This window comes from Ovis aries, chromosome 13 (genome assembly GCF_016772045.2).
Source record: "Ovis aries strain OAR_USU_Benz2616 breed Rambouillet chromosome 13, ARS-UI_Ramb_v3.0, whole genome shotgun sequence".
In the NCBI taxonomy this organism is placed as follows: Eukaryota; Metazoa; Chordata; class Mammalia; order Artiodactyla; family Bovidae; genus Ovis; species Ovis aries.
Genome location: NC_056066.1, coordinates 21,569,076 through 21,592,443, shown reverse-complemented (window position 1 = coordinate 21,592,443; position 23,368 = coordinate 21,569,076). Strand labels below are relative to the sequence as shown.

The 23,368-nt window shown below is 37.4% G+C and overlaps 1 protein-coding gene across 11 annotated transcripts in view; it reads left to right on the top strand.

Annotated features, from left to right (window-relative positions):
* NEBL (nebulette) overlaps nt 1–23,368 on the top strand; it is a 386,786-nt gene that overhangs the window by 276,344 nt on the left and 87,074 nt on the right. For 9 of the 11 annotated variants that reach the window (XM_060397270.1, XM_060397271.1, XM_012188294.5 and 6 more), the window contains exons 4-7: nt 1,755–1,865; nt 7,697–7,807; nt 19,315–19,416; nt 20,338–20,439. The exons of the other annotated variants lie outside the window; for them this stretch is intronic. In XM_060397270.1, the coding sequence (XP_060253253.1) occupies nt 1,755–1,865; nt 7,697–7,807; nt 19,315–19,416; nt 20,338–20,439 (426 nt within the window). The remainder of the gene's footprint in view (nt 1–1,754; nt 1,866–7,696; nt 7,808–19,314; nt 19,417–20,337; nt 20,440–23,368) is intronic. 11 annotated transcript variants of the gene reach the window in all.

Below are 23,368 nucleotides of genomic sequence, written 5' to 3'. Positions count from 1 at the left end.
AATTTGAACTATTTTTGGTTAGGATCAGTTCAACAGAGATACCTGCTATGAAACCATAGAGTAAGAAATGCGCTACATTCATTTTCCAGCTGAAAAATCATGTAATCTTTTTCTGAGCGAATGTAGAACTGCAGCTTATGTTGTCTTATAGAGCACAATGTTAACAGTGATTTCTGTGATGAGGCAATGCCAGTGTCTGTGAATGGATCATTTTGAAGAGATAAACTCGACAAGAAGATGATTAGATAGTGTTGTAGATGACTGACCTCTAGTGTTTCGTAAGTTATTGGAAAAAAGATCAACATGATATTCTTGGGATTATTTCTGCCAACATGAAAGCATTTAAGAAAACTAGTAAATTTTAAGTATGAAAATCTGAAGAGTTATGGGAACACAAGGCTTACACAAGCTATATGCTCAATGAATCAACACTCAAATCTGGCTCCAAGTAGGAGTAACATCAGGGACTTGTGGATAGAGTGGGGAAAGCCACAGTTTTGTTTACTTGTGTAAGCTATTAAATATTATTTCTCCTTCACAGAGAAATGCTTGGTGTTCTTAATTATTAATTGAGTCTTTTTCCTGAAGGAGTTAACTACAGAGGAAAAATTAAAAAAGGAAGAGGGCAATCTGCTACATTCCTTTGAACCTAATCTTCCCAAGAGGAAATAGTGAATGAGTCTCTCTCTTTATGAGTAATGACTGAGATCATTTAGAGGCAGTGCAGACTGTATGTGGGAAAGTGCAAAAACAGCAAAAAAGCTCCGCCACCTCAGCACCCTGCCATTGTGGTGGAAGAAGTTAAGAAGACTTGAATAAAGGAAGGCTGTCCTTTGTGTTCAGGTTCTAATGACTTGTGTTTTCTGGAACAGCTCAAGTATCTCATTCTCATTTATTTTTTGATGATCAAATATATGAAATTGTTGATACACAAGTAGAATTACTGTTAGAAATGTGCATGGGTTTAAGTAGAAAAATAGCCATTATTTAATTAGATTGATTTAATTAAAATTTTCATTTGAGCTATAATTGACATGGAATATTAGTTTCAGGACTCCATATTTGTATGCACTGTGAGAGGACCACCACAATAAGTCTGTCATCGTATGGAGTCACACATCTTACTTCTTTTCTTTCCCTTATGATGGTTACTTTTTGAGATTTTCTCTCTTGGTGACTTTCAAATATGTGATACAGTTTTATTAACTACAGCCACCATGCTCGATTTTATGTCCCCATGTACTGATTTTATGACTGGAAGCTTGTGCCTTTTAACCGCTTTGCACCATTTCTCCCATCCCTCAACCCCTCTCTTCCAGTTTTTATTTTCTTGCATGTTTGATTTAAAGGTTTTGCCATGATAAATTGGATTTATTTCTTCAAATATGACCATCGGGTTCAGTATCTGAGATTAAAGTTGACTTTACCTATTTAAAAATATTTTAGTGGAGGATAGTTGCTTTACAGTATTGTGTTATTTTCTGCCATAACACAAAATGAATCAGCTATTTGTATACATATATCCCCTCTTTTTTGGATTTCCTTCCCATTTAGGTCATCACAGAGCCTGAAGTAGAGTTCCTGAGCTATACAGTAGGTTCTCAGTAGTTACCTAGTTTATATATAGCAGTGTATATATGTCAATCCCAGCTAATTTGTTTCCTAAGAAAGTAATTTTCTTTATTCTCTTTCAATATTCACAGTAAAAGAAAAACTAAGACATATTTATTTTTCTTTTCTTTCTCCCCTCCTAGGCAAAATACAAAGGTACCATTAAGGCGGACCTTTCCAATTCTCTTTATAAGCAGATGCCAGCCACAATTGACAGTGTCTTTGCCAGAGAAGTTACACAACTACAGAGTGAGGTATGGTTCTCCTAAATTATTATATAATTATGTAAATCAAATGTATACCTAATACATATTGTTTAGCATTTTATAAAGAGTTGTTTATCTTAGATATTAAATATGGAGTGAAACATTGGAAGCAACTGATTCATGTTCTGTCAGCAGTCACTGATAGTGACGGTCACTGATAGTCACAGACAGTGACAAGGACCTGCCAGTGTGTTGGTTACGTGATGCAGTCTTTCCTAGTCCCAGTCACCACTACCAACAGAGCAAATATGAATCTTACTTAGATTATAATCTTATAGCAAATATTAAACTAGTCTTTGATTTAACTTGTGAAGAACATACCCATAGCTTATTAAAAGTCACATAAAGAATTAATGGTTAAAGTCAGGATCCACAGATCTGTGCTCCCTCAATTAGACAAGTGGTTCCTGACTTTTTTTTTCTCATGGATGGTATTTTCACTTAGACTGTATCAGGCTCCCAAAAAAGCCTCCACCAGGTGGAAATGGCTACTTTAATGATTGCAAGTTGCAGACAGACTTAAGAACTATCATTATGTAAACTCATTTTGAATCCTTGAGAGTTTAGGAGTAATTTTCCTTTTAGAGTACATTAACACAGAAGGAATCCTTAATGCATTTAATCTATTGTGTTCCTTAAAACAGAATTTCAAAATAGAATATTTCGCCTCTTTCTCACTCATATTATTGCTATGTTTTCTTCATAGTACACTCTGATTTTTTTTTTTTTTTGGTACTTTATTCATCCATAAGAGAGCAGGAACCTCATCTGTCTTGTTCCCTGTTCCATCTCTGTGCTTAGGAGTCTAGGGACTCCTAGAACACAAGGGGTGTTCAATAAATACTTGTAAAATGGATTTTTGTTCAGTTGATTGATTTTTTTAAAAAGAAATGTTCCCTTTTACATAGTTTATATTTTTCATGCTACATTTTTGGTTAATAATAATAAATACATAAAAATGCTCATTATGTGTCAGGTACTGTTCTGTTTATTTCACATATATTTATATCACTTAATGCTCACAACTCCATGAGATAGCCTCATTTTGGAGATGTGGAAACTGAAGCAGAGAGGTTAGGTGACTTGCCCAAGTCATACAGCTAACAAATAGCAGAGCCAGCATATGAACATGGGTGAATTCGCTCTAGAGTCTGGGTTCTCAGCTATATCCATTACCACCTCTTTCTTACTATTTCTACCCCTCTTTTTTTTTTTTTAATTAAACAAGTTCACTTGTTTCTCCAGAATCCTTTTATTTTCAAGTAGAGGATATGTAGATAATTTTAAAATAGTCTGAAAATAGATTATTCTTGAACAACACCAAGTATAGTTATTCTTTGCAGAATATCTTTAAGTACTTCATTATCACAGACTTAAATGTCCGCTGTGTACCCAGCTTGGCAGTAAGCTAATCTCAGCTGTGCAACATGAGGCTAAAAATATATGTCGGGGCTCTGCATGGCTGACCATGACTAATATGCCCACCCTTTTTTTTTTTCCCTCCCAACATCTGGTAACCCAGCCACTTGCTAGTCATACAGAGTACTTTATAAAGCAAATAATTATAACATTTGATATTTGACAAGATCTTTGAGATAATAATAATAATAAGCAACAGTTATACAATAAAGAAAAGAAAAATCTTCTCTTGGTTTTATACTTACTTGGGAAGGTAACATTTTTAGATATTTACATTCTTAATTGCTTTGGAAGTGCACAACTTTTCTCAAATTGTTATGGGATAAGCATGTCTATAGTACCCAACTATGTGTACATAGAACTTAACATAAAAAGTAATCCATATTGGACATTTTGGAATCTGTTCCTATTTTTTCCCAGAATAGATTGTCACTTAATTGGTGACAGGTATTATTCCAGAGGAGAATATGCACCCTAAGAAAGAAATATATGTGCTCTCAAGAAGTATCACTGCCCAGGGTCATAATTAGTCTTTGAACTTGTTAGAAAGGAAATACCTGGATTCCGAAGAAGGTGTCTACTTCAAAGATTTATGTAATTGTAATAACATTTCTTTAAATACACATAAATCTATTTTATTATTGTTAAAATTGGAATTCTCAGAGCTTACCTGATAATGACAGGCAAGAAAATAGAACAATTTAATAGTATTTGTGATAATTAAAGAACTCACCTTTTACTGTGTCCAAATAGTATCAGATTTGTGGCAACCTGAATTAGAATATGAGGCAAATTCTAAAATGTAAGCATGTTCCAGTTTCTAGTGAAAAGTAGCCTAAACTTTTGATATTGGGACAAATTATTATCTTCAAATCAATTTGCTGCTGCTGCTGCTGCTACTAAGTCGCTTCAGTTGTATTCGACTCTGTGCGACTCCAGAGACGGCAGCCCACCAGGCTCCCCCATCCGTGGGATTCTCCAGGCAAGAACAGTGCAGTGGGTTGCCATTTCCTTCTCCAATGCATGAAAGTGAAAAGTGAAAGTGAAGTTGCTCAGTTGTGTCCGACTCCTAGCAACCCCATGGACTTCAGCCTACCTGGCTCCTCTGTCCATGGGATTTTCCAGGCGAGATCCTGGAGTGGGGTGCCATTGCCTTGCAAACGTTCTCAAATGCTTATATTCAGACTGAAGTGACAAGGTTAATGCTCCTTATAGAAAATGACTGATACATAGATATCCCTAGAAAAAAAGAGAGACAGATGTGGAGATTTTAGAAGGACATATTGTTAGATAACTCTCTCTAAAAATTTTACAAAGATCGCAAAGAAAGGTTCTGGAAATGGATGGACTGTGCCATGAAGTGGTGAGACCCTTCTCACAGGGGCTGTCTTACGCTGAGGTTAAATAATCCCTTATCATAGAAGTGATACAGGCTGCTCAGGCATCTGAATGGCGAAGATTTATGAGAGCTTATGTTTGTATCTTCAGTGGCCACGAGGTCCTGTTTCCAGAGGTTCAGGGTTGCCTGTGTTATGGGATTGGCTTCCCTGATAGCTCAGTTGGAAAAGAACCCGGTTAGATTCCTGAGTCAGGAAGATCTGCTGGAGAAGGGATAGGCTACCCACTCCAGTATTCTTGGGTTTCCCTTGTGGCTCAGCTGGTAAGAATCCGCCTTCAATGGGGGATACCTGGGTTCGATCCCTGGGTTGGGAGGATCCCCTGCAGAAGGGAAAGGTGACCCACTCCAGTATTCTGGCCTGGAGAATTCCATGGACTATATAGTCGCAAAAAACTGTACATGGCTGAGCCACTTTCACTTCAGTACCTGTATAGTAGTTATGAAATATACTGCAAATCAGAAATATAATACATCATTTATATGTAGAGATGAGATATAAACATATAAGATGAAATATATAAGATAAATGTATATATTCCTTGTGTAAACATATTTACATATAGTTTATATAAGACTACTATAAATATCTTCCCCTAGTTAGGTATCTAGGGCCATAGCAACCTTAACTCACAAGGTATGAAGAACACAGTGTTAACCTGGGGAAATGCTACGCAATAATGACACATCCTAAGAAATCAAATTTATTAGAAAATTGATTAGCTCAACATACGTTTCCATTAGCTATTTTAAGGATGAAAATTAATATGATAAATTAAAGTTCAGTTGCTTCCAATTTGATGTAATCTTAATTCTAAAGTGGTGCTTAGTAGCAGCTATAAATGAAATGACTATTTTAATGCAGCAAGTAGAAAATTACATAGCCTTTTAAAGAAAGAGTGCTCTTTAAAATTGTGCTTGATGACTCACTACTTCTATGATAGCCCACAAAACGATCAGCTGCATTGGTTATGTTTATAATGTCACAAATACCACAGTTAAAAACACAGAATCAGCCTGGTATCCAGCAGAAAGGAGACAGGCATATGCTAGTTCTTTTTACTTATAGCAGATCTCATAAAAGTTGTTCCTTGGCTTAAGAGACTTGGCCACCCATTAAACTCCTCCCCCCCCCCCCCACCAAGTTATAGAATGTAATGGAACTGAGATGATGTGCTTTCTCAGCCTGAATGGAAGTTCTTAATGGGTTTCTGTTTAACATAATTAATTGGTGAAAATTTTAAAGATATGTTCATCAAAATTAGATTTCCTGATGGATTAAATCAGTGAACAGACTCTAGCAAGATGAATTATCCCTGGAATAACATGAGGTGCTATATGGGAGGCTTAATAATCAGATATAGGAACAGAGCTAAGCAGGAGTGAACAAGACTTAGGGGAATTCATTGACAGAAATCTCAACATAGTAATCAAAAGGAAATTGGCATGATCTAAATGGCACCCCACTCCAGTACTCTTGCCTGGAAAATCCCATGGATGGAGGAGCCTGGTGGGCTACAGTCCATGGGGTTGCTAAGGGTCGGACAGGACTGAGCGACTTCACTTGCACTTTTCACTTTCATGTTGGAGAAGGAAATGGCAACCTACTCCAGTGTTCTTGCCTGGAGAATCCCAGGGACGGGGGAGCCTGGTGGGCTGCCGTCTCCACACAGAGTCGGATACCACTGAAGCGACTTAGCAGCAGCAGCAGAGTATACAGGGGTTTAGTGCCTTAATCTGCACAGATACTCTGGGAGTGGAAATCACTGAGAGCTGGGTTCCCACATTTAGTGTTCTGTCCTGTGAACTAGAATCCTCCTGTATGGCCAAATGGTTGCATTGCTGGGGAGGTAGATTTGAGTTTCATTAAAGGAGGAACTTTGTGTCAGAACCTTCAAACTTTAGAAACTGTGATGCCCAGGTTGAGTTCTCTTTCACTGGAAGTTTTTTTTTAAAAAAAAAAAACCTGGGTGGGGAAGTCAGAAAAGAGATTTGAACTTGGATAGTTGTACTAAGCACTAAGCACACACATTTTGTACCAAGTAATTCCGATTCCATTTAACATCTTATCAGTAAACTTTTAACATATATTTTAATTTATAAGTAATTCATTAATTTATTCTCATTCATTTATTCACTTATTTATTAATTTATTCACTCACTGAGCAAATGTTTATTGCAGTTTATGTCAAGCACTATTCTGGGTTATAAGGATTTAGTGAATTAGTTGCATTCTAGTAAGAGAAGACAGAAAATAAGTAATTTTATAAAAATGAAAGCTTGTAATTTAAACTTATGAAGGAAATAAACAGAATAATATAGGAATAGACTACCTGGAAGGGGATAATTTGCTGTCTTAGGGATCTTCTTTAATTTTTAACTCTGTTTCTACTTCTGAAGTACTTCTGATTAGTCTCACATCTTCTCTCCAACCAGGGGTGGGACGGATTGAACATGGTAGTGATGGGTGGCATTGCGAAGGTGCTTATTTTGCTAACAGAGAACAAGGCTTGACATATATGAGACTTGCATTATATTTTCTCCCAAAGGTTAGGGCTTTTAATAAGGTTTATTTAATATTATAGTTGTGCCTCCATAAAATTATAACAGTCAACTAAAAAATGACCAATTCACTTTTAAATATCCCATTGTTTCCCCAGTTTTGTCATTTACTTTCCCAGGATTTAAACCTTGAACATATATTAACTTAAAACCTCTTGGTTGTGGAAAGATTTCCCAAAACTGTAGATGAGATTTAAGCTAGAGGAACAGAAGTAGGGATTTTAGCGTGTGGACAAAAACTTCTGAAATAAGTGACACAGAGTTGGAATTAGTCTAAACAGAAGCATAAAGATTAAAGTATTGTGTATATTATTTCGTTATAAAGGCTTAGGCAGATTTGACCAAATACTACGTAAAATCCTAGCAAAACACTGAAATTTAACAGGTGGGAAATTTCATACACCTCCAAATGAAACTAACAGTTATTTGTTTGTTTCTTCAGATTGCCTACAGGCAGAAGCATGACGCTGCCAAAGGAGTCTCGGATTATGCCCACATGAAGGAGCCGCCTGAGATCCAACATGCCATGGAGGTCACTAAGCACCAGAGTAATGTAAGCAGGCTATTCCTCATGATTTTCTGGAAAACTGTAGTTAACTCGCGTCAGGGCTACTGGATAAGTTGTTGAAGTTTAAATGTTACAACACTCCTGTTCACAAAGGACTTTAAATCTTTTTTTTTTTAATCTTTATCTCTCCATGTCCATTCAAAAGCACATCTGAATTATTCTGTCAGTGGTTATTAGAACCTTGTAGAATGCCTTTAAAATGTGTTCTTGCAGACCTGGAAATCGGGTTTCCAACAGCCTTTCCTATAGCTTCCTTGTCATGATGGCAGTGCTCCTGTGGTTTCCAGTCTAGAACTGCAGAAGAACTGGGATGCCAGGGAGACTAAACCCCACTACGATTTCTTTTGGAATGTGTGTGGGGGCAGACGGTCACAAGACCCAAGAGGAGCAGGAAGGCAATAGATGCCTGATGGCCAGCTTAGAAGCAGAAGCCCAGAGAGAGGAAACAAGCCTGTAGCAAGCACATTTCTTCTTTGGCTATAAGGTAGCTAGTACATCAACACTTTCATGTGTTTAATTAGCTATCACTACTGTCTTGGGGGCCTAGGAGAATATTTTTTCCTGAAATTGCAGTGGAAGCTTATTTGTCTCCTTAATCCACTCCAGTACTAAGTAAATCCTGGAAAATCCTATGGACAGAGGAGCCTGGTAGGCTACAGTCCATGGGGTCGCAAAGAGTCGGACACGACTGAGTGACTTCACTTTTCACTTTCACTTATCATGAATTCTTTGCTTTCTAGAAGGAATGTAGGAACTGTTTGTCAGGTTCTCTATGGGTTAGAATCAGTTAAGAAAGTGTTTGCCTTTATTGGGTCAGGAAGCTCCCTGTTCTTTGCAAAGAACCTGAAGCATCTTTGTCATCTCACACAGGCTCTGCCCCATCACTTAGTTCTTTTACTGTTCTTTTAATTGTGCCTCTAGAGCCCCTGCTGTGCAGCATCTCTTTGTAGGATAGCAACAGTCATCTGATATTAAATTGCAGGTCAATGCTTAAGTAAGAACTGAGTGAGGTTTTACATTTTAATTCAAATGTATAAACATATGCCAGTACCAAAAGTGCTTTTCTAAGATGGTTTAAGATTGATAAGAGATGAAGATGCTACATGTCTGTAATTACCAGCAAGGCCATTTTATCAGGAGGCTTTATAAGAACTTCTGCTTACACAATGACTATCACAGCCGTAATAACAACCACTTAGTGAGCACTGCCGTGCATGAGGAACTGTGCCAAGACTTTGATCATTTCCAGTTCTCACAGAATCCACATACAGATTCCCATTTTGTAGATGAAGAAAATGAGACTGAAGAATCAAACTCCCCAGTCCAGTCTTTCTGTTACAATCTGCTGAGTCCCTCTTAAAGGTCACTCTCTCGTTATTGTGTCAAGATTTTAAATGAAATTTTTAAAATATAGGTCAAAATAGGTTATCATTAGATTTCAGATCAATGGATCCAGTGCTCTTGTGGGAGAGAAAAGCTGAGACCCTGAGCCTCCACTGTTTTGAGCTGAAGAAACTTTGAATTTCTGTAAATGGTGTGGGTTAGAGGGTGGTCATGGTGGTCTGGGGAGGTGGCTGCCATTTTATAGACCCTCAGGAGACACTATCTAACTCTATAATTCAATGAAATTCAAATACAGAAGTTCCTTATCATGGAGCTGAGGTTATTATTTTAACTCTGCCTTTTCTTTTAAAAGGTCTTTGATTGAGGGATTGAGGGAATAGAGCAGAAAGCCCCTTTCTCCTCCATTCAATACTGTGTACTTATGGGAGAAGGATGTGTTTACTTACACTCCTCTGCCTGCTCGGCTCAACCTTTACATGCAAAGTTTGTACATATAATAGGATTTAGAAAGTGTTTAAGACTGTTTACTCAGATTTAAAGTGAGAATGATATTTGTATTCTACCTGTGAAGTAGTTGATATTCCCCTAGAGTCAAATCACTTAGAATAATACATTTGTTGTCCCTGTGATATGAAATTTAACTGTGGGTCTTGAAAAACACAGGAAAGCAAGAATGTCTCTTGGTTCAGTAGGTGAGGCCACAGCATCTCCATGAAATACAAAACTATGTCTCCCATAAGACTTCAGTATAATGAAATTCATCTGTAGAGAGTTTAACTAACAGAATTACCTTTTCATAATGTGAAATGTCTCTTTGCACTATATTAATGACTTATTAATTTAAAACAAAATGTGTTGTCACATGTGTATCTGATTTCCCTAGAAACAATACATGTTAGCATCTTGGCTTTTCATGTTTCCACCAAAATCAAGTCAACTTTCTGATGTCTGTTAGAGAACCAAGAAACTGGGACAATTACAGTTCAAAGCTTTTAATTTCTACCTCCTTTCTGGTCAGACATTTTATTAGAACATTGATCAATGGGCCAGATGGAATCATTTTTCTTTCAGAAGCTGACTGTCTTTTATACCTTTGGAGATGTGAATAAGTAGGCTGGGAAGAGATTCTTTGTGACTAGCCGACTAAATTTCCACCTCGGAATAACTGAGAGTTCCAAGGTGAAGAGTATTATGGGGGCAGTGGTCTTTTCTTTCTCCCCCAAGTTCAATGATCATGAAACAGGAAAAAATAATTTCTCATAATATCCTCCATTGTCACATAGGTCAGAAAAGGAGTTGGGAGTTGGGCCAGGGATAAAAGGCTTCTTTTGCCACATGTTGCCTGGATAACCTTGGACAAGTTACACGTATCTCCAAATCTGTTTTTTTTTTTTTAATGTAAAATTGGGGTAATGAAATCTACCTCAGAGAGCTCTTGCAAGTGATAAATTAGATATGATATGTAAAGGGCTCTGTTGAAGAGCCAGTTCAGAAAATACTAGTTCTGTTTGGTCCTCCTTCAGTTTTAAAGAGTGATTTAAGAGTTTAGGGTGATATCATTGTTAATTCAAAACAATGAAACAAGGTTAGAGTTCTAAGAAGGCCAAATCAGTAAGAAATTTATGTTAAGAAGCATTTAGGTCAGAAGGGCATATTCACAAGGTTCCTGAACCCATCTAACCACCTATCTTATTGATACTGTTATCAAAAAATGATTAAAAACAGCTCATCTGACTTATTATTGTTACTGTTTTTTTGTATCTTCAAGGATGTACCCTTGGCAAATGTTTCTAATGTAATTAAAGAAACTGGAGATATTCTATCCTGTTACTTTCCCCTAAAGATGGGTTTGAAATGAAAACCTCAGTAACATTAGTTTTCATCAGTCTTATCAGAGGCATGAAGAGCAGTACTTCTAAAGTTAAGTTAAACAAATTTTAGCTGCCATTTTAAGTTTTATAAATAATGTGATTTGTGTAGATCTGTGATGAAATTAGAGTGGTAAGCTTTCCCAAAATACCATATTGGTAGTCAATTCAATGTGTATAAGAAAGAGGTATTCATCAGGGGAAACCAAAGACATAATGCTCTTTTCAAGAATGATATATGTACTTTCTTAACATTAATAAAAACTTATCAGTAGACAAAATTTCCATTCTATCAGAAAGAGAAAAATCTTAAGGATAAATAAATCACTAAAAAAATATTGGAAAAATATTTATTATCCTGTAATTCCCTGATGTGACTTACAGAAACAATGCTTTTAGAATTTAGTATTAAAATAGGTATATTAGGTTTTGTTCATTTCTAAGTACAAAAAAGATCTTCACGACCCAGATAATCACAATGGTGTGATCACTCACCTAGAGCCAGACATCCTAGAATGTGAAGTCAAGTGGGCCTTAGGAAGTATCACTATGAACAAAGCTAGTGGAGGTGATGGAATTCCAGATGAGCTGTTTCAAATCCTGAAAGATGATGCTGTGAAAGTGCTGCACTCAATATGCCAGAAAATTTGGAAAACTCAGCAGTGGCCACACGACTGGAAAAGGTCAGTTTTCATTCCAATCCCAAAGAAAGGCAATGCCAAAGAATGCTCAAACTACCACACAATTGCACTCATCTCACACGCTAGTAAAGTAATGCTCAAAATTCTCCAAGCGAGGCTTCAGCAGTATATGAACCGCGAACTTCCTGATATTCAAGCTGGTTTTAGAAAAGGCAGAGGAACCAGAGATCAAATTGCCAACATCCACTGGATCATCGAAAAAGCAAGAGAGTTCCAGAAAAAAACATCTATTTCTGCTTTATTGACTATGCCAAAGCCTTTGACTGTGTGGATCACAAGAAACTGTGGAAAATTCTGAAAGAGATGGGAATACCAGACCACCTGACCTGCCTCCTGAGAAATCTGTATGCAAGTCAGGAAGCAACAGTTAGAACTGGCCATGGAACAACAGACTGGTTCCAAATAGGAAAAGGAGTACGTCAAGGCTGTATATTGTCACCCTGCTTATTTAACTTGTATGCAGAGTACATCATGAGAAACGCTGGACTGAAAGAAACACAAGCTGGAATCAAGATTGCTGGGAGAAATATCAATAACCTCAGATATGCAGATGACACCAACCTTATGGCAGAAAGTGAAGAGGAACTAAAAAGCCTCTTGATGAAAGTGAAAGAGGAGAGTGAAAAAGTTGGCTTAAAGCTCAACATTCAGAAAACGAAGATCATGGGATCTGGTCCCATCACTTCATGGGAAATAGATGGGGAAACAGTGGAAACAGTGTCAGACTTTATTTTGGGGGGCTCCAAAATCACTGCAGATGGTGATTGCAGTCACGAAATTAAAAGACACTTACTCCTTGGAAGGAAAGTTATGACCAACCTAGACAGCATATTAAAAAGCAGAGACATTACTATGCCAACAAAGGTCCATCTGGTCAAGGCTGTGGTTTTTCCAGTAGTCACTTATGGATGTGAGAGTTGGACTATAAAGAAGGCTGAGCTCTGAAGAATAGATGCTTTTGAACTGTGGTGTTGGAGAAGACTTTTGAGAGTCCCTTGGACTGAAGGAGATCCAACCAGTCCATCCTAAAGGAGATCAGTCCTGGGTGTTCATTGGAGGGACTGATGTTGAAGCTGAGACTCCAATACTTTGGCCACCTGATGGGGAGAGCTGACTCATTTGAAAAGACCCTGATGCTGGGAAAGATAGAGGGCAGGAGGAGAAGGCGACAACAGAGGATGAGATGGCTGGGTGGCATCACCGACTCGATGGACATGGGTTTGGGTGGACTCTGGGAGTTGATGATGGACAGGGAGGCCTGGTGTGCTGCGGTTCGTGGGGTCGCAAAGAGTCAGACACGACTGAGTGACTGAACTGAACTGAAGGCAGAATAGTTAATAATAGCTATTCTGGTTTCTTCATAAGATTGTGGTGATGATAAAATTAATCATAAATATGGAAACTTTTATCAACTCTAAAATGCTTTTATCAACAATGATAATACTGACAATAATGATAAAGCTCCATCATTTAGAAAATTGAAAAAAATGTGTTTTCTGATGAATATCTGATCCTCTGTGTACCTATATTTAGAGATTTATATTTTCTTTTAAAAATAATGCTTAAGACTTAATTATTTAATAGCTTTTTACATGGGACATACCTAAACAGAAATAAGCCTTATTAAGATGGAATTTCTAGTCCATGTGCCTACTTAATGACACTTGGAGTGCTTCTCTAATGTGAAAGTTTACTACAAAAGAATTTCTTGAGGATGACTAAACTGGTGTTTTGAGATTATGACTAAATACAGATCATACTATTCACTTCTGTCCTACAAACTATCCTATCCAGCAGTTTCTTCTCACTAAGAATTGTTTTAACTTTCACCAGAGTAGTAAAAGGAATGAATACATTTGGGGTCAGTTGGATTTGATGTCTTTTACTCTATCTGCTCACATTGCCCTTGGCTCCACAGGTGTCTGTCTGTGGTTTCCATGCTGCCTGCCATCCCTCAGTTCTCAGTCTTCACATCTCTAAGTAATTGCATTTCACTAAGGACCATCATGGTGGAGGGTTGGCTTTTTTCTAGTTTGTTAACTCACCTATTGAGGAATTTCAGATTACTGTTGTCAAAACATGAAAAGCTTGCTGCAGAGTCACTGGGAGTCCTTTGCTCAGTGCTCAGTCTGGCTGTACATGGATAATAAAGGCATCCATTTCACTTCATTTTCAATATCTAATTGAAAGTTTCTCTTATTGGCCAAGTCCAACCAAGAATGATACAAAAAGAAGATTTTTCTGGATAACTAGTTCCAGCTTTGAGCGGGAGTGTTGACAGAGCTGAGTTGAGTACAGGCTGGCACAACAATGGTGGGGTGAAGATTTACTAAATTCATGTGTTTAAAGTGTGCAGAACTATAGTACCTGGCACATAGCCTGCGTGAATGTAAGGAACATGCAAAAGACCTGGCCTTCCGAAACAAAAGTAGAAAGACTATTAGGGGGGAATAAACCAAGATTAAAGGACAATAAAATGAGATGAAAATGCAAGCTGAGAGGGAAGTGAACATGGTAATATAAGGAAGAAATTCCAGGACAGATTTCGATAGAATTAAAAATTTTAAAAATTTAACTATAATTGATTGATCAATATTGTATTAGCTTCAAGTGATAGAATTAAAATCTCTATTGGAGGCAATAAAGAATAGATTTGACATTGCAGAAAAACATATGAAATGGAGGCTACATTTAGAGTTTGTAGATTCAGTAACAGAAATCCATCTCACATTAGCTCAAGTGAAAAATGAGAATTTATTGGTTTGCATAAAGCTACCTTCAGGATAACTGGCTCCTAGGCTCTACAGTGTCACGAGGACCCCCTTCTTTCTCTATTTTTTGGTTCTTCTTCCTTCCCATGACTTCATTTGCAGATCAAATCTGTCTAGCTGGTCTCAAGGCTGATAATTCCAAAACTAAATCATCTTCACTGTGGCCGATCCCAGAAGAAAGGACAGCAGTTGTTTTTCCCCCAGCCTCAGATCCATCAGTGACTCTGACCTTGCTTGTTTATGTGTCTGCCCTCTTTTTAATCATAGTTTCCAAAGGGTTGGGGTATCTGGTTGGATAGCCTGTCACGTGGCCACTCCTGTCACCAGAAAGGAAGGCTGCTTCTGATAGCCTCACCAAATAACATGGAGGGAGGAAGGGAGGGACAGTTTCCAAATAAAAAGTACCTGGAAGATTTTTGGGTTTCCCAGTGGTAATTAATTCACCTGCAATGCAGGAGATGAGGGTTTCATTCCTTGGGCGGGAAGGTCCTCTGGAGAAGGAACTGGTAACCCACTCTAGCATTCTTGCCTGGGGAAATTCCATGGACTGAGGAGACCAGTGGGCTACGGCCCATGCGGTCGCAAAGAATTGGAGATGACTTAGTGATTAAAACAACAACAAAAGGTGGATTAAAAAAAAATAAAGAACACATGTCCACTACAAAGGAACAAAGGAGTAATTTAGGAAAATGATACAGATTCATAGAAATGGGCAAAGAAGTGAATTCACTGGGGGAAAAAAAAGGCAAGAGAAAGAGATCAAGCATGTAAAGTAATAATTCTAGGTGCTCCTGAGGAAGAAACCATAGTTGGTCTTTTTGAAAATATTACATACTGCCAAAATATACAGCAGTTTATCTTGAGTACAAACTAAATGTATAAATGTGATATTAATGTCATAATTGTTGTGTTTTAACCTATATAGGACCTATAGAAGATAAGGGTGAAACTTCACTGAAAGTTATAATAAGAGATTTAAAGAAATGGAGAAATATACATTTTCCTCCTGGGAACAGACTAAAATATTATTGAGATATAATTTTCCCTAAAATCATTTGGTTGGTTTAGTGCAGTGTTCATTAAAAGTCCATTTGTTTCCTTTGTGGAACTTATTAGAATTAGTCTAATGTTCATTAGTGAGAATAACTAGCTTAAATTAAGAAAAAAATTTGAAATAGAGTAATAAAGGCAACTTGGGTTTAATGAATATAAATCCTTATGAGTCATTCATTTAAGAAATGTGTGAGTGAGGCAGTGAATGTGAAGTCCTTAATATGTACCGGGTACATAATAAACAGGGCTTCCCTGTGGCTCAGTGGGTATAGAATCTGCCTGCAATGCGGGAGACCTGGGTTCGATCCCTGGGTTGGGAAGATCCCTTGGAGAAGGGAAAGGCTATCCACTCCAGTATTCTGGCCTGGAGAATTCTATGGACTGTGTAGACCATGGGGTCGCAAAGAGTCAGACATGACTGAGTGACTTTCACTCACTCACATCATAAACTGCCTAAAATGACTGCTTATTTCTCCTCCTTTTCCCGTCTTCTTCCTTCTTCCCTCTTTGCCCCCTCCCCTTTCATTGCTCCTCCCTCTGCCATGTTTTTCATTCTCTCTTGTCCTCTGAGGACACGATAGGGAACAAAACATTAAGTAAAACGAGGTAAAATAAATCATAGGCCCTCAGGCCTGCACCTGTCCTGGGTTGATGACTTTTAGGAACCCCTATCTTTCTTCTTATTCAACGCAGTTTCATATAGAACACCATTTTGCCATGAGAAGACTGCTGGAGAATAGGAGCGCATCCATTGTTCCAATTCAGTGAGCATTTAAGGTTTGATTATTCAGAAAACACTGCATTTAGGGTTTAGATTATTCAGAATATATATATATATACACACACACACACACGTATATATATACATATATATTATATATAAAATATATGTATATACATATATATTTTATATAAAACTGAATATATATATTCTGATATATACACACACACACACACACACACACACACACATATTCTTCTGCATAACATTTTTGTTCTTTCCTGATTTGGATGGGCTGAAGAAGGGAGAAAATGCATAGTGCAGACATTTGAGAAATGTCAGATGAGTTTCCCTCAGCTCTAAGTCACAGGTGAGGTGGAGGAAGGCGAGTAGTCTGCTCAGGGCACATTGTCTCTGCACCACCCCTGTTCAGACATCCTTGCAGGGAGCACAGAGCAGGAGCCTGTGGCTCTGTGCGCCTCAGCATCAGCCCCTGTTCCCCAAGCCTTGGTATCCTGGGAGATCTGTAGTGACCAGGCCCCTGGGCTTTTCTCCTGTGTGGCTCCATGGTGTCCGCTTGTTTGAATGTGCAGCTCATGTCAATCTTAATATTTGTTTTGAGTCACATATGCCGGCCTCTAATTTGCAATTTACATGGATGGTGGGGCCCCATTCATTGTCCCAGTCCTGCCGCCTCTGTGCTGTTCACCTCGCTCCACGCAGTCATTAGGCTGAACAGCATATAATTAGGAAACCCATGTAAAGCATAGATTTCTGAGAGGTTGCAGCTCTTTTCAAAAAGTAAGGGTTTCCATTTTTACACTCATTCTTTTGTAAACAAAAAGACATTCCCCCCTATGGCTTTCATCTGAATGTAGTAACTTAGAAACAGTCTTGTAGGTGGGTAGTAATTTTGGTTTGTTTTCACCTGAGAGTCCGTTTTTGTTTACACAGCTTGTGTTTAACTCTGGGCAGCCTGAGGTTGATTGGCCGTCATTTGTAGATGAGTGTGTTGCTTTTTGAAACCAATCAAAATTGGCTTATTTTAAATCCCTGAAGATTTTAAATTTACCCAACCAAATAACTCAGTTTTCAGCTTATATCTTTTGCTACCTGTGCACACAAAACTGACTTAAAATTGCTTGCTAAGCCTATGAAAGTAGAAGCAGTGAAGAAAACAGCTGTTCTTGCCAAAATTATGCTAATTATATTTAAGCTCTGTTCACTTGTCAGACAGGTTCATGATTATAAACATAGTTTAGTCAATGGTGAAGCCAATGCAAGATCTTAAATAGAAGTGTATAGACATGCTTCATTGAAATAAAATAATATAATGCATTAGGGAGCCTATGGAAGTATTAACACATCATTCCTTATACTTGATATTATTTTTTAAAGAAGTAAAAAAGTACATTTTTTTTAACACTGTACGGTTATAACAAGATACATTACTATTATCTAGAACACTGATTTTTAGTGGTCAACTGGGGAATTCATTAAAATGCAGATTTTTGGGCCCCATTTAGCAAAATTATATTACAGAGAACTGAGGATGGACCTCAGGAATCTAAATTTTTAATAAGTACTCTAAATGATGCTATTGCAGAAAGTTTGCAGGCAACATTAGAAGTACTTATTTTGAAGAATTTCCTAGAGGTCCAGTGGTTAAGACTTCATGCTTCCACTGTAGGAGGGTTCAATCCCTGGTCAGGGAGCTAAGATCCAGCAAACTGTGTGATGCAGCCAAAAATTTTTTTTTTAAAGGATTATGTTTTGGGAAATTTGTGGGAATTCCTTAGGACTCCAAGCTTTCACTTCAAAGGAGCGGGTTCAATCCCTGGTCTGGGGACTAAGATCCCAAGATCCCACAAGCTGCACAGTGCAGCCAAAAGAAAAGAGAAAAGAAAAAGAAATACCTATTTTGTATAAATGCAATTAATTGTGCATTCTTTATAAATGTTCAGTTGTACATTTCTGTGTTCTACCTTTTATGTCTTGAAAAAGTGAAGACAGGTTTTAAAAATGACCATTACTACATGCTTTGCATTATAAATGTAATAAAATCTAATGTAATGGACAAGTTGACCAGCCCACCCACTGGTGAATTTGCCAAATAGAGCTTCATCTTTTCAGTTCATGACTGGCCTCAGGAAACAGAAAAGCAGGTAGACAGTGAGATGTTGCCCATTAGGGGTTATATGAGTTGGCTTCTGGTCTCTCCTCCCATTTGTCAGTCAAGTTATTCTGAATGACAACTGTCACCTGAAGCACATTTGGCAAAATTTATATATATATTTCTCTTTAAATCTCTGTTCTCTATACTTTGGTTTGATTGTATCTAATGTGCATTCAGAGGACAGCTATTTCTTTTCTTTTTTCTTGACAGCTATTTCTTAATGTGAATCCTTTTGTTATTGGAGGATCAAGTCATTGCAATGATATTTACTGGAATAAAATTATTAGCACCTATCACTAGGCCTCCCAGATAGGGGCATATGAAAAGTCCAATCAGGAAAGGAAGAGAAAGATGTGGTTGGGAGTGTGCAAGGTAGAGTTCCAGAGTTTCACACACCCTCACCCCAGGAAATGACTTTCTATATTTGTGTACTGGAGCTTATCCTGTAATCACTGGGACTCAAGACTGTGTGATTGACAAGTTAATGACCTCGATTGAGGACACTCTGTATGTGAATATGCCTATATACATTTATCCATAATGACATGCTTTTAAGGGTAGTGTATATAAAATCCTATAAGCTTGGTTTTGTGCCATGGTATTGGAATTATATTTTTTATGTTGTATGAATTCAGTTCATATGCAGTAATGTCAACGAGTCATTGGTATAGTAAAAAGAGAATATAGTTATCCAAATAAATGTTGCACATAATGAAAATTTTTTTAAAGTTATGATCAGTGACTTTCTTAGATGATTATGGTGAGGATAAATTACACTAGGGACATTAAAACTAGCAGCTGTATGACATTACTCATTTCCTTTTTCTTTTTTTCAATCAAAACTGTCTCTTCCATCAGATTTTTTATAGAAGAGATGTACAGGACACCCACATGTATAACGCAGAGCTTGACAGACCAGACATCAAGATGGCGACACAGATCTCCAAGATCATAAGCGATGTAATCTCTCTTTCTTATTTTGAGCAGAATTGATTTCTTATTTTGGTGGAAGACAAAGCATGGCTTTGGTAGTTGGGTGATTAATTTAATTAGTGAAATTTATCAATCTGAATTAATGACGTCTCAATTTTTTATCTGAATTATCTCTTTGTGTAAATAATTTAGATATGTGCAGAAACTGATCAAACTTGACTATGGCTTGTGTTGTAATACTTAAAAAAAAAAATACTGCTCAGGCCTAAGATAACATTCACGTGTTTCAGCCTGAGAGTCAAGTTTGTCATTCATCTGGTTCCATAATTACCTCTCATCTTGTCCCAGAAAACTTCACTTTGGCCCGTTTTCCATCTTGTTGCTGTTAATTGTGCGGTTCTTGTTAGTCCGCATTTACCCATGCACATTTCTTGTGCACCATGGCTGTTTTTCTCTTCCCTAAGACATCTGTCTTGGCAAATACCATTTTACTTAAACGTATCTTACATTCTGGTTAAAAAATGATGACTTAACTTGAACCAAATGATTAAGTAGCATAGGCTGTACTCATCTTAAAAAAGCAATAATTATTTACTAAATTCAGCTGCATGTTAACCAGATGGGTTTAGATCAGTTACTAAGACTAAACATAAAAGACAGATGTATGCAGAATGCGGGGTCTTAATTATCTAGAAATTCCTCCTGGATATAATAAACACAATGATGATGGTGACTAGATTCACAGACTCAAACTTAGTAATTATTTTACTACAAAAAACCATGTTTTTATAAAATCAGTTTCTTCTTAGCAGTCAGCATTTTAGAATTTGGTGAGTGGTCGGGAATATTTTTTTATGGGCTGACGGTCTATTAATTTTATTTTGGCTATTCTCAGTGTAATTTTTCACTGGAAAATAAAAATATCTGACATTTTCTTATTCATTTTAGGCTGAATACAAGAAAGGGCAAGGAGTAATGAATAAAGAGCCTGCTGTAATTGGAAGACCAGATTTTGAACATGCTGTGGAAGCTTCTAAACTTTCTAGTCAAGTAAGAATCTAGCGATATTTCACAATGATTTTATTCAGAGATTTTGTTTCTAGCAGCACTGAAAAATATTTTACTTTAGATAATGTCTTTAATGGCAAGAATATACATAGATAATGTTCCTGTAACCATATCAGATAGGATTACAATAATTGTAAATTTCACTAAGGGATAAAATATGTCGTTTTGAGCATGAAACTAAGTGTTCTTTTCTTCTGGCTCAAATTCTAGCTTTTTCCAATGAGTTCAGCCATTTTGTCACATTTCCTAGAATTTCTGCAACTTAGCAATAGTCATATCAATTAGATTAGATTAGATGAATAATTAAATTTCTATCTATATGTTCATAAACAGAATTTTTAACTTAGTAAGAAAAATGACAATTTTCTCAATGTTTAAGTCTTTAATCACACATTTGAAACTAAGTAATGACAATAAAGAAAACACTGAAATCATTAAAAGGATCTGAAGAAGTGTACAGACATTTGGCTGAACATGTCAATAGATAAAAATTACAACTTTCCCCAAATTAATACTTAACTATCATGCAATTTCAATTAGAATCCAGTAATTTTTTTGAAGTATGGATAAATGATCTTAGAGTTTGAATGGCAAGGAAATGCCTGAAAATAGCCCTCAAAAGTATTAAAGACCAGTGAAGGGGAACTTACATTGTGAGTTACTATAACATAGTATAAAACCACTGAAATTAAATCAATATGGAATTGATATATAAGAGATAAAATAATCAGTAGGTTAGACTAGGGAATCCTGAAATAGACTCTAACGTGTATAAGAATTTAATATATGATAAAAGTTTTGACTTAAGTCAGTGGGAAAAAGTTATATTAGTTAATAAATGGTGCTGACATAACTGGGCATCCTTCAGGGTAAAAATAAAATTGGACCTGAATCTTAAACCATCTACAAAATAAATTCCAGATGGATTAAAGATATGAATGTAAACAAAAAAATAATTTTAAAATCTTAAAAGAAAATCCAGGAGACTGTATATACCACATAGGGATATATGTGGTCTATACAGAGGGATAACCTGAGTTATTCTTAAAATTGGAGATCCAGAAGCTCCAAAATAATAATTAGACAGGCTTGACTATATAAAAATTAACACTTCTTTTAATGGAAAAAGGTAACATTTGTAAAGTCAACAATGATAGCAAATAGTAATTTTTACGCATGTATATAGTGTTTTCAACTTTGAAAATGTCCTTTCTTCAAGTTGCAAATGTCTTAATTGGGTTACATTTCAAAACGGAGAAACGTAAATGAGGAGAACTATAAAATCTAACTGAAAAACATAAAATAGTATCTGGACAATTGAGAAGACCTGCTGTGTTCTTAGCTCTGGAGGGCCTGAGAAGGGCTGTGATTCCAAGCTTTTCTCAGTCCAGACAACGCTTGCTGAAGTGGGTGTTGACACGTACCTGGTAGGTAGCTCTTCCAGTATCGCTTTAGATTTTCTGACTTAGGATTTCAGCCTTTTCTGGGGGCACCGAGGTCTATTGGTGGTATAGAAAAGCTGTGCCCCTTGGCTGGGTAATTAATAAAAGGGCTATGGAGCGGGACCCCTGAGCTCCTGGTTTTGCTGCTGGCTCATTAAGTGACTTTGGACAGGTGGCTTAATTTCTCCATCTGCAGTTTCCTGACCTGTAAAATGACATGGAGCAGTACTGCTTCTTAGGGTTGTGGTGAGGATTAAATGAACTACTGTGAGCAACTTAAAATACTGCCTGATCCATAGAAACACTGCATCATTTCCCGGGAATAATTTTACCATAGCTATTCAGAAGAATTTCCTACTCTGCTTTTTTTTTTCTTTTTTTAATGAATTCATGCACAGAATGAAGTGTAGTAAGACTGGCCCTTAGATTTCAGTCTTAAATTTTTTTCTTCACAGTCTTATTTGAGAGGCCTTAGAAAAAGTTTTAGGGGCATCCCAGGTGGCTCTGTTCAGTTCAGTCGCTCAGTCGTGTCCGACTCTTTGCGACCCCATGAATTGCAGCACACCAGGCCTCCCTGTCCATCACCAACTCCCTGAGTTCACTCAAACTCACATCCATCGAGTTGGTGATGCCATCCAGCCATCTCATCCTCTGTCGTCCCCTTTTCCTCCTGCCCCCAATCCCTCCCAACATCAGAGTCTTTTGCAATGAGTCAACTCTTCGCAGGAGGTGGCCAAAGTACGGGAGTTTCAGCTTTAGCATCATTCCTTCCAAAGAACACCCAGGACTGATCTCCTTTAGGATGGACTGGTTGGGTCTCCTTGCAGTCCAAGGGACTCTCAGGAGTTTCTCTAACACCACAGTTCAAAAGCATCAATTCTTCAGAGCTCAGCTTTCTTCACAGTCCAACTCTCACATCCATACATGACCACAGGAAAACCATAGCCTTGACTAGACTGACCTTAGTTGGCAAAGTAATGTCTCTGCTTTTGAATATGCTGTCTAGGTTGGTCATAACTTTTCTTCCAAGGAGTGAGCATCTTCTAATTTCATGGCTGCAGTCACCATCTGCAGTGATTTCAGAGCCCCCAAAATAAAGTCTGACACTGTTTCCACTGTTTCCTCATCTTTTTCCCATGAAGTGATGGGACCAGTGATGGGATCTTCATTTTCTGAATGTTGAGCTTTAAGCCAACTTTTTCACTCTCCTCTTTCACTTTCATCAAGAGGCTTTTTAGTTCCTCTTCACTTTCTGCCAAAAGGGTGGTGTCATCTGCATATCTGATGTTACTGATACTTCTCCCGGCAATCTTGATTCCAGCTTGTGCTTCTTCCAGCCCAGCGTTTCTCATGATGTACTCTGCATACAAGTTAAATAAGCAGGGTGACAATATACAGCCTTGATGCACTCCTTTTCCTATTTGGAACCAGTCTGTTGTTCCATGTCCAGTTCTAACTGTTGCTTCCTG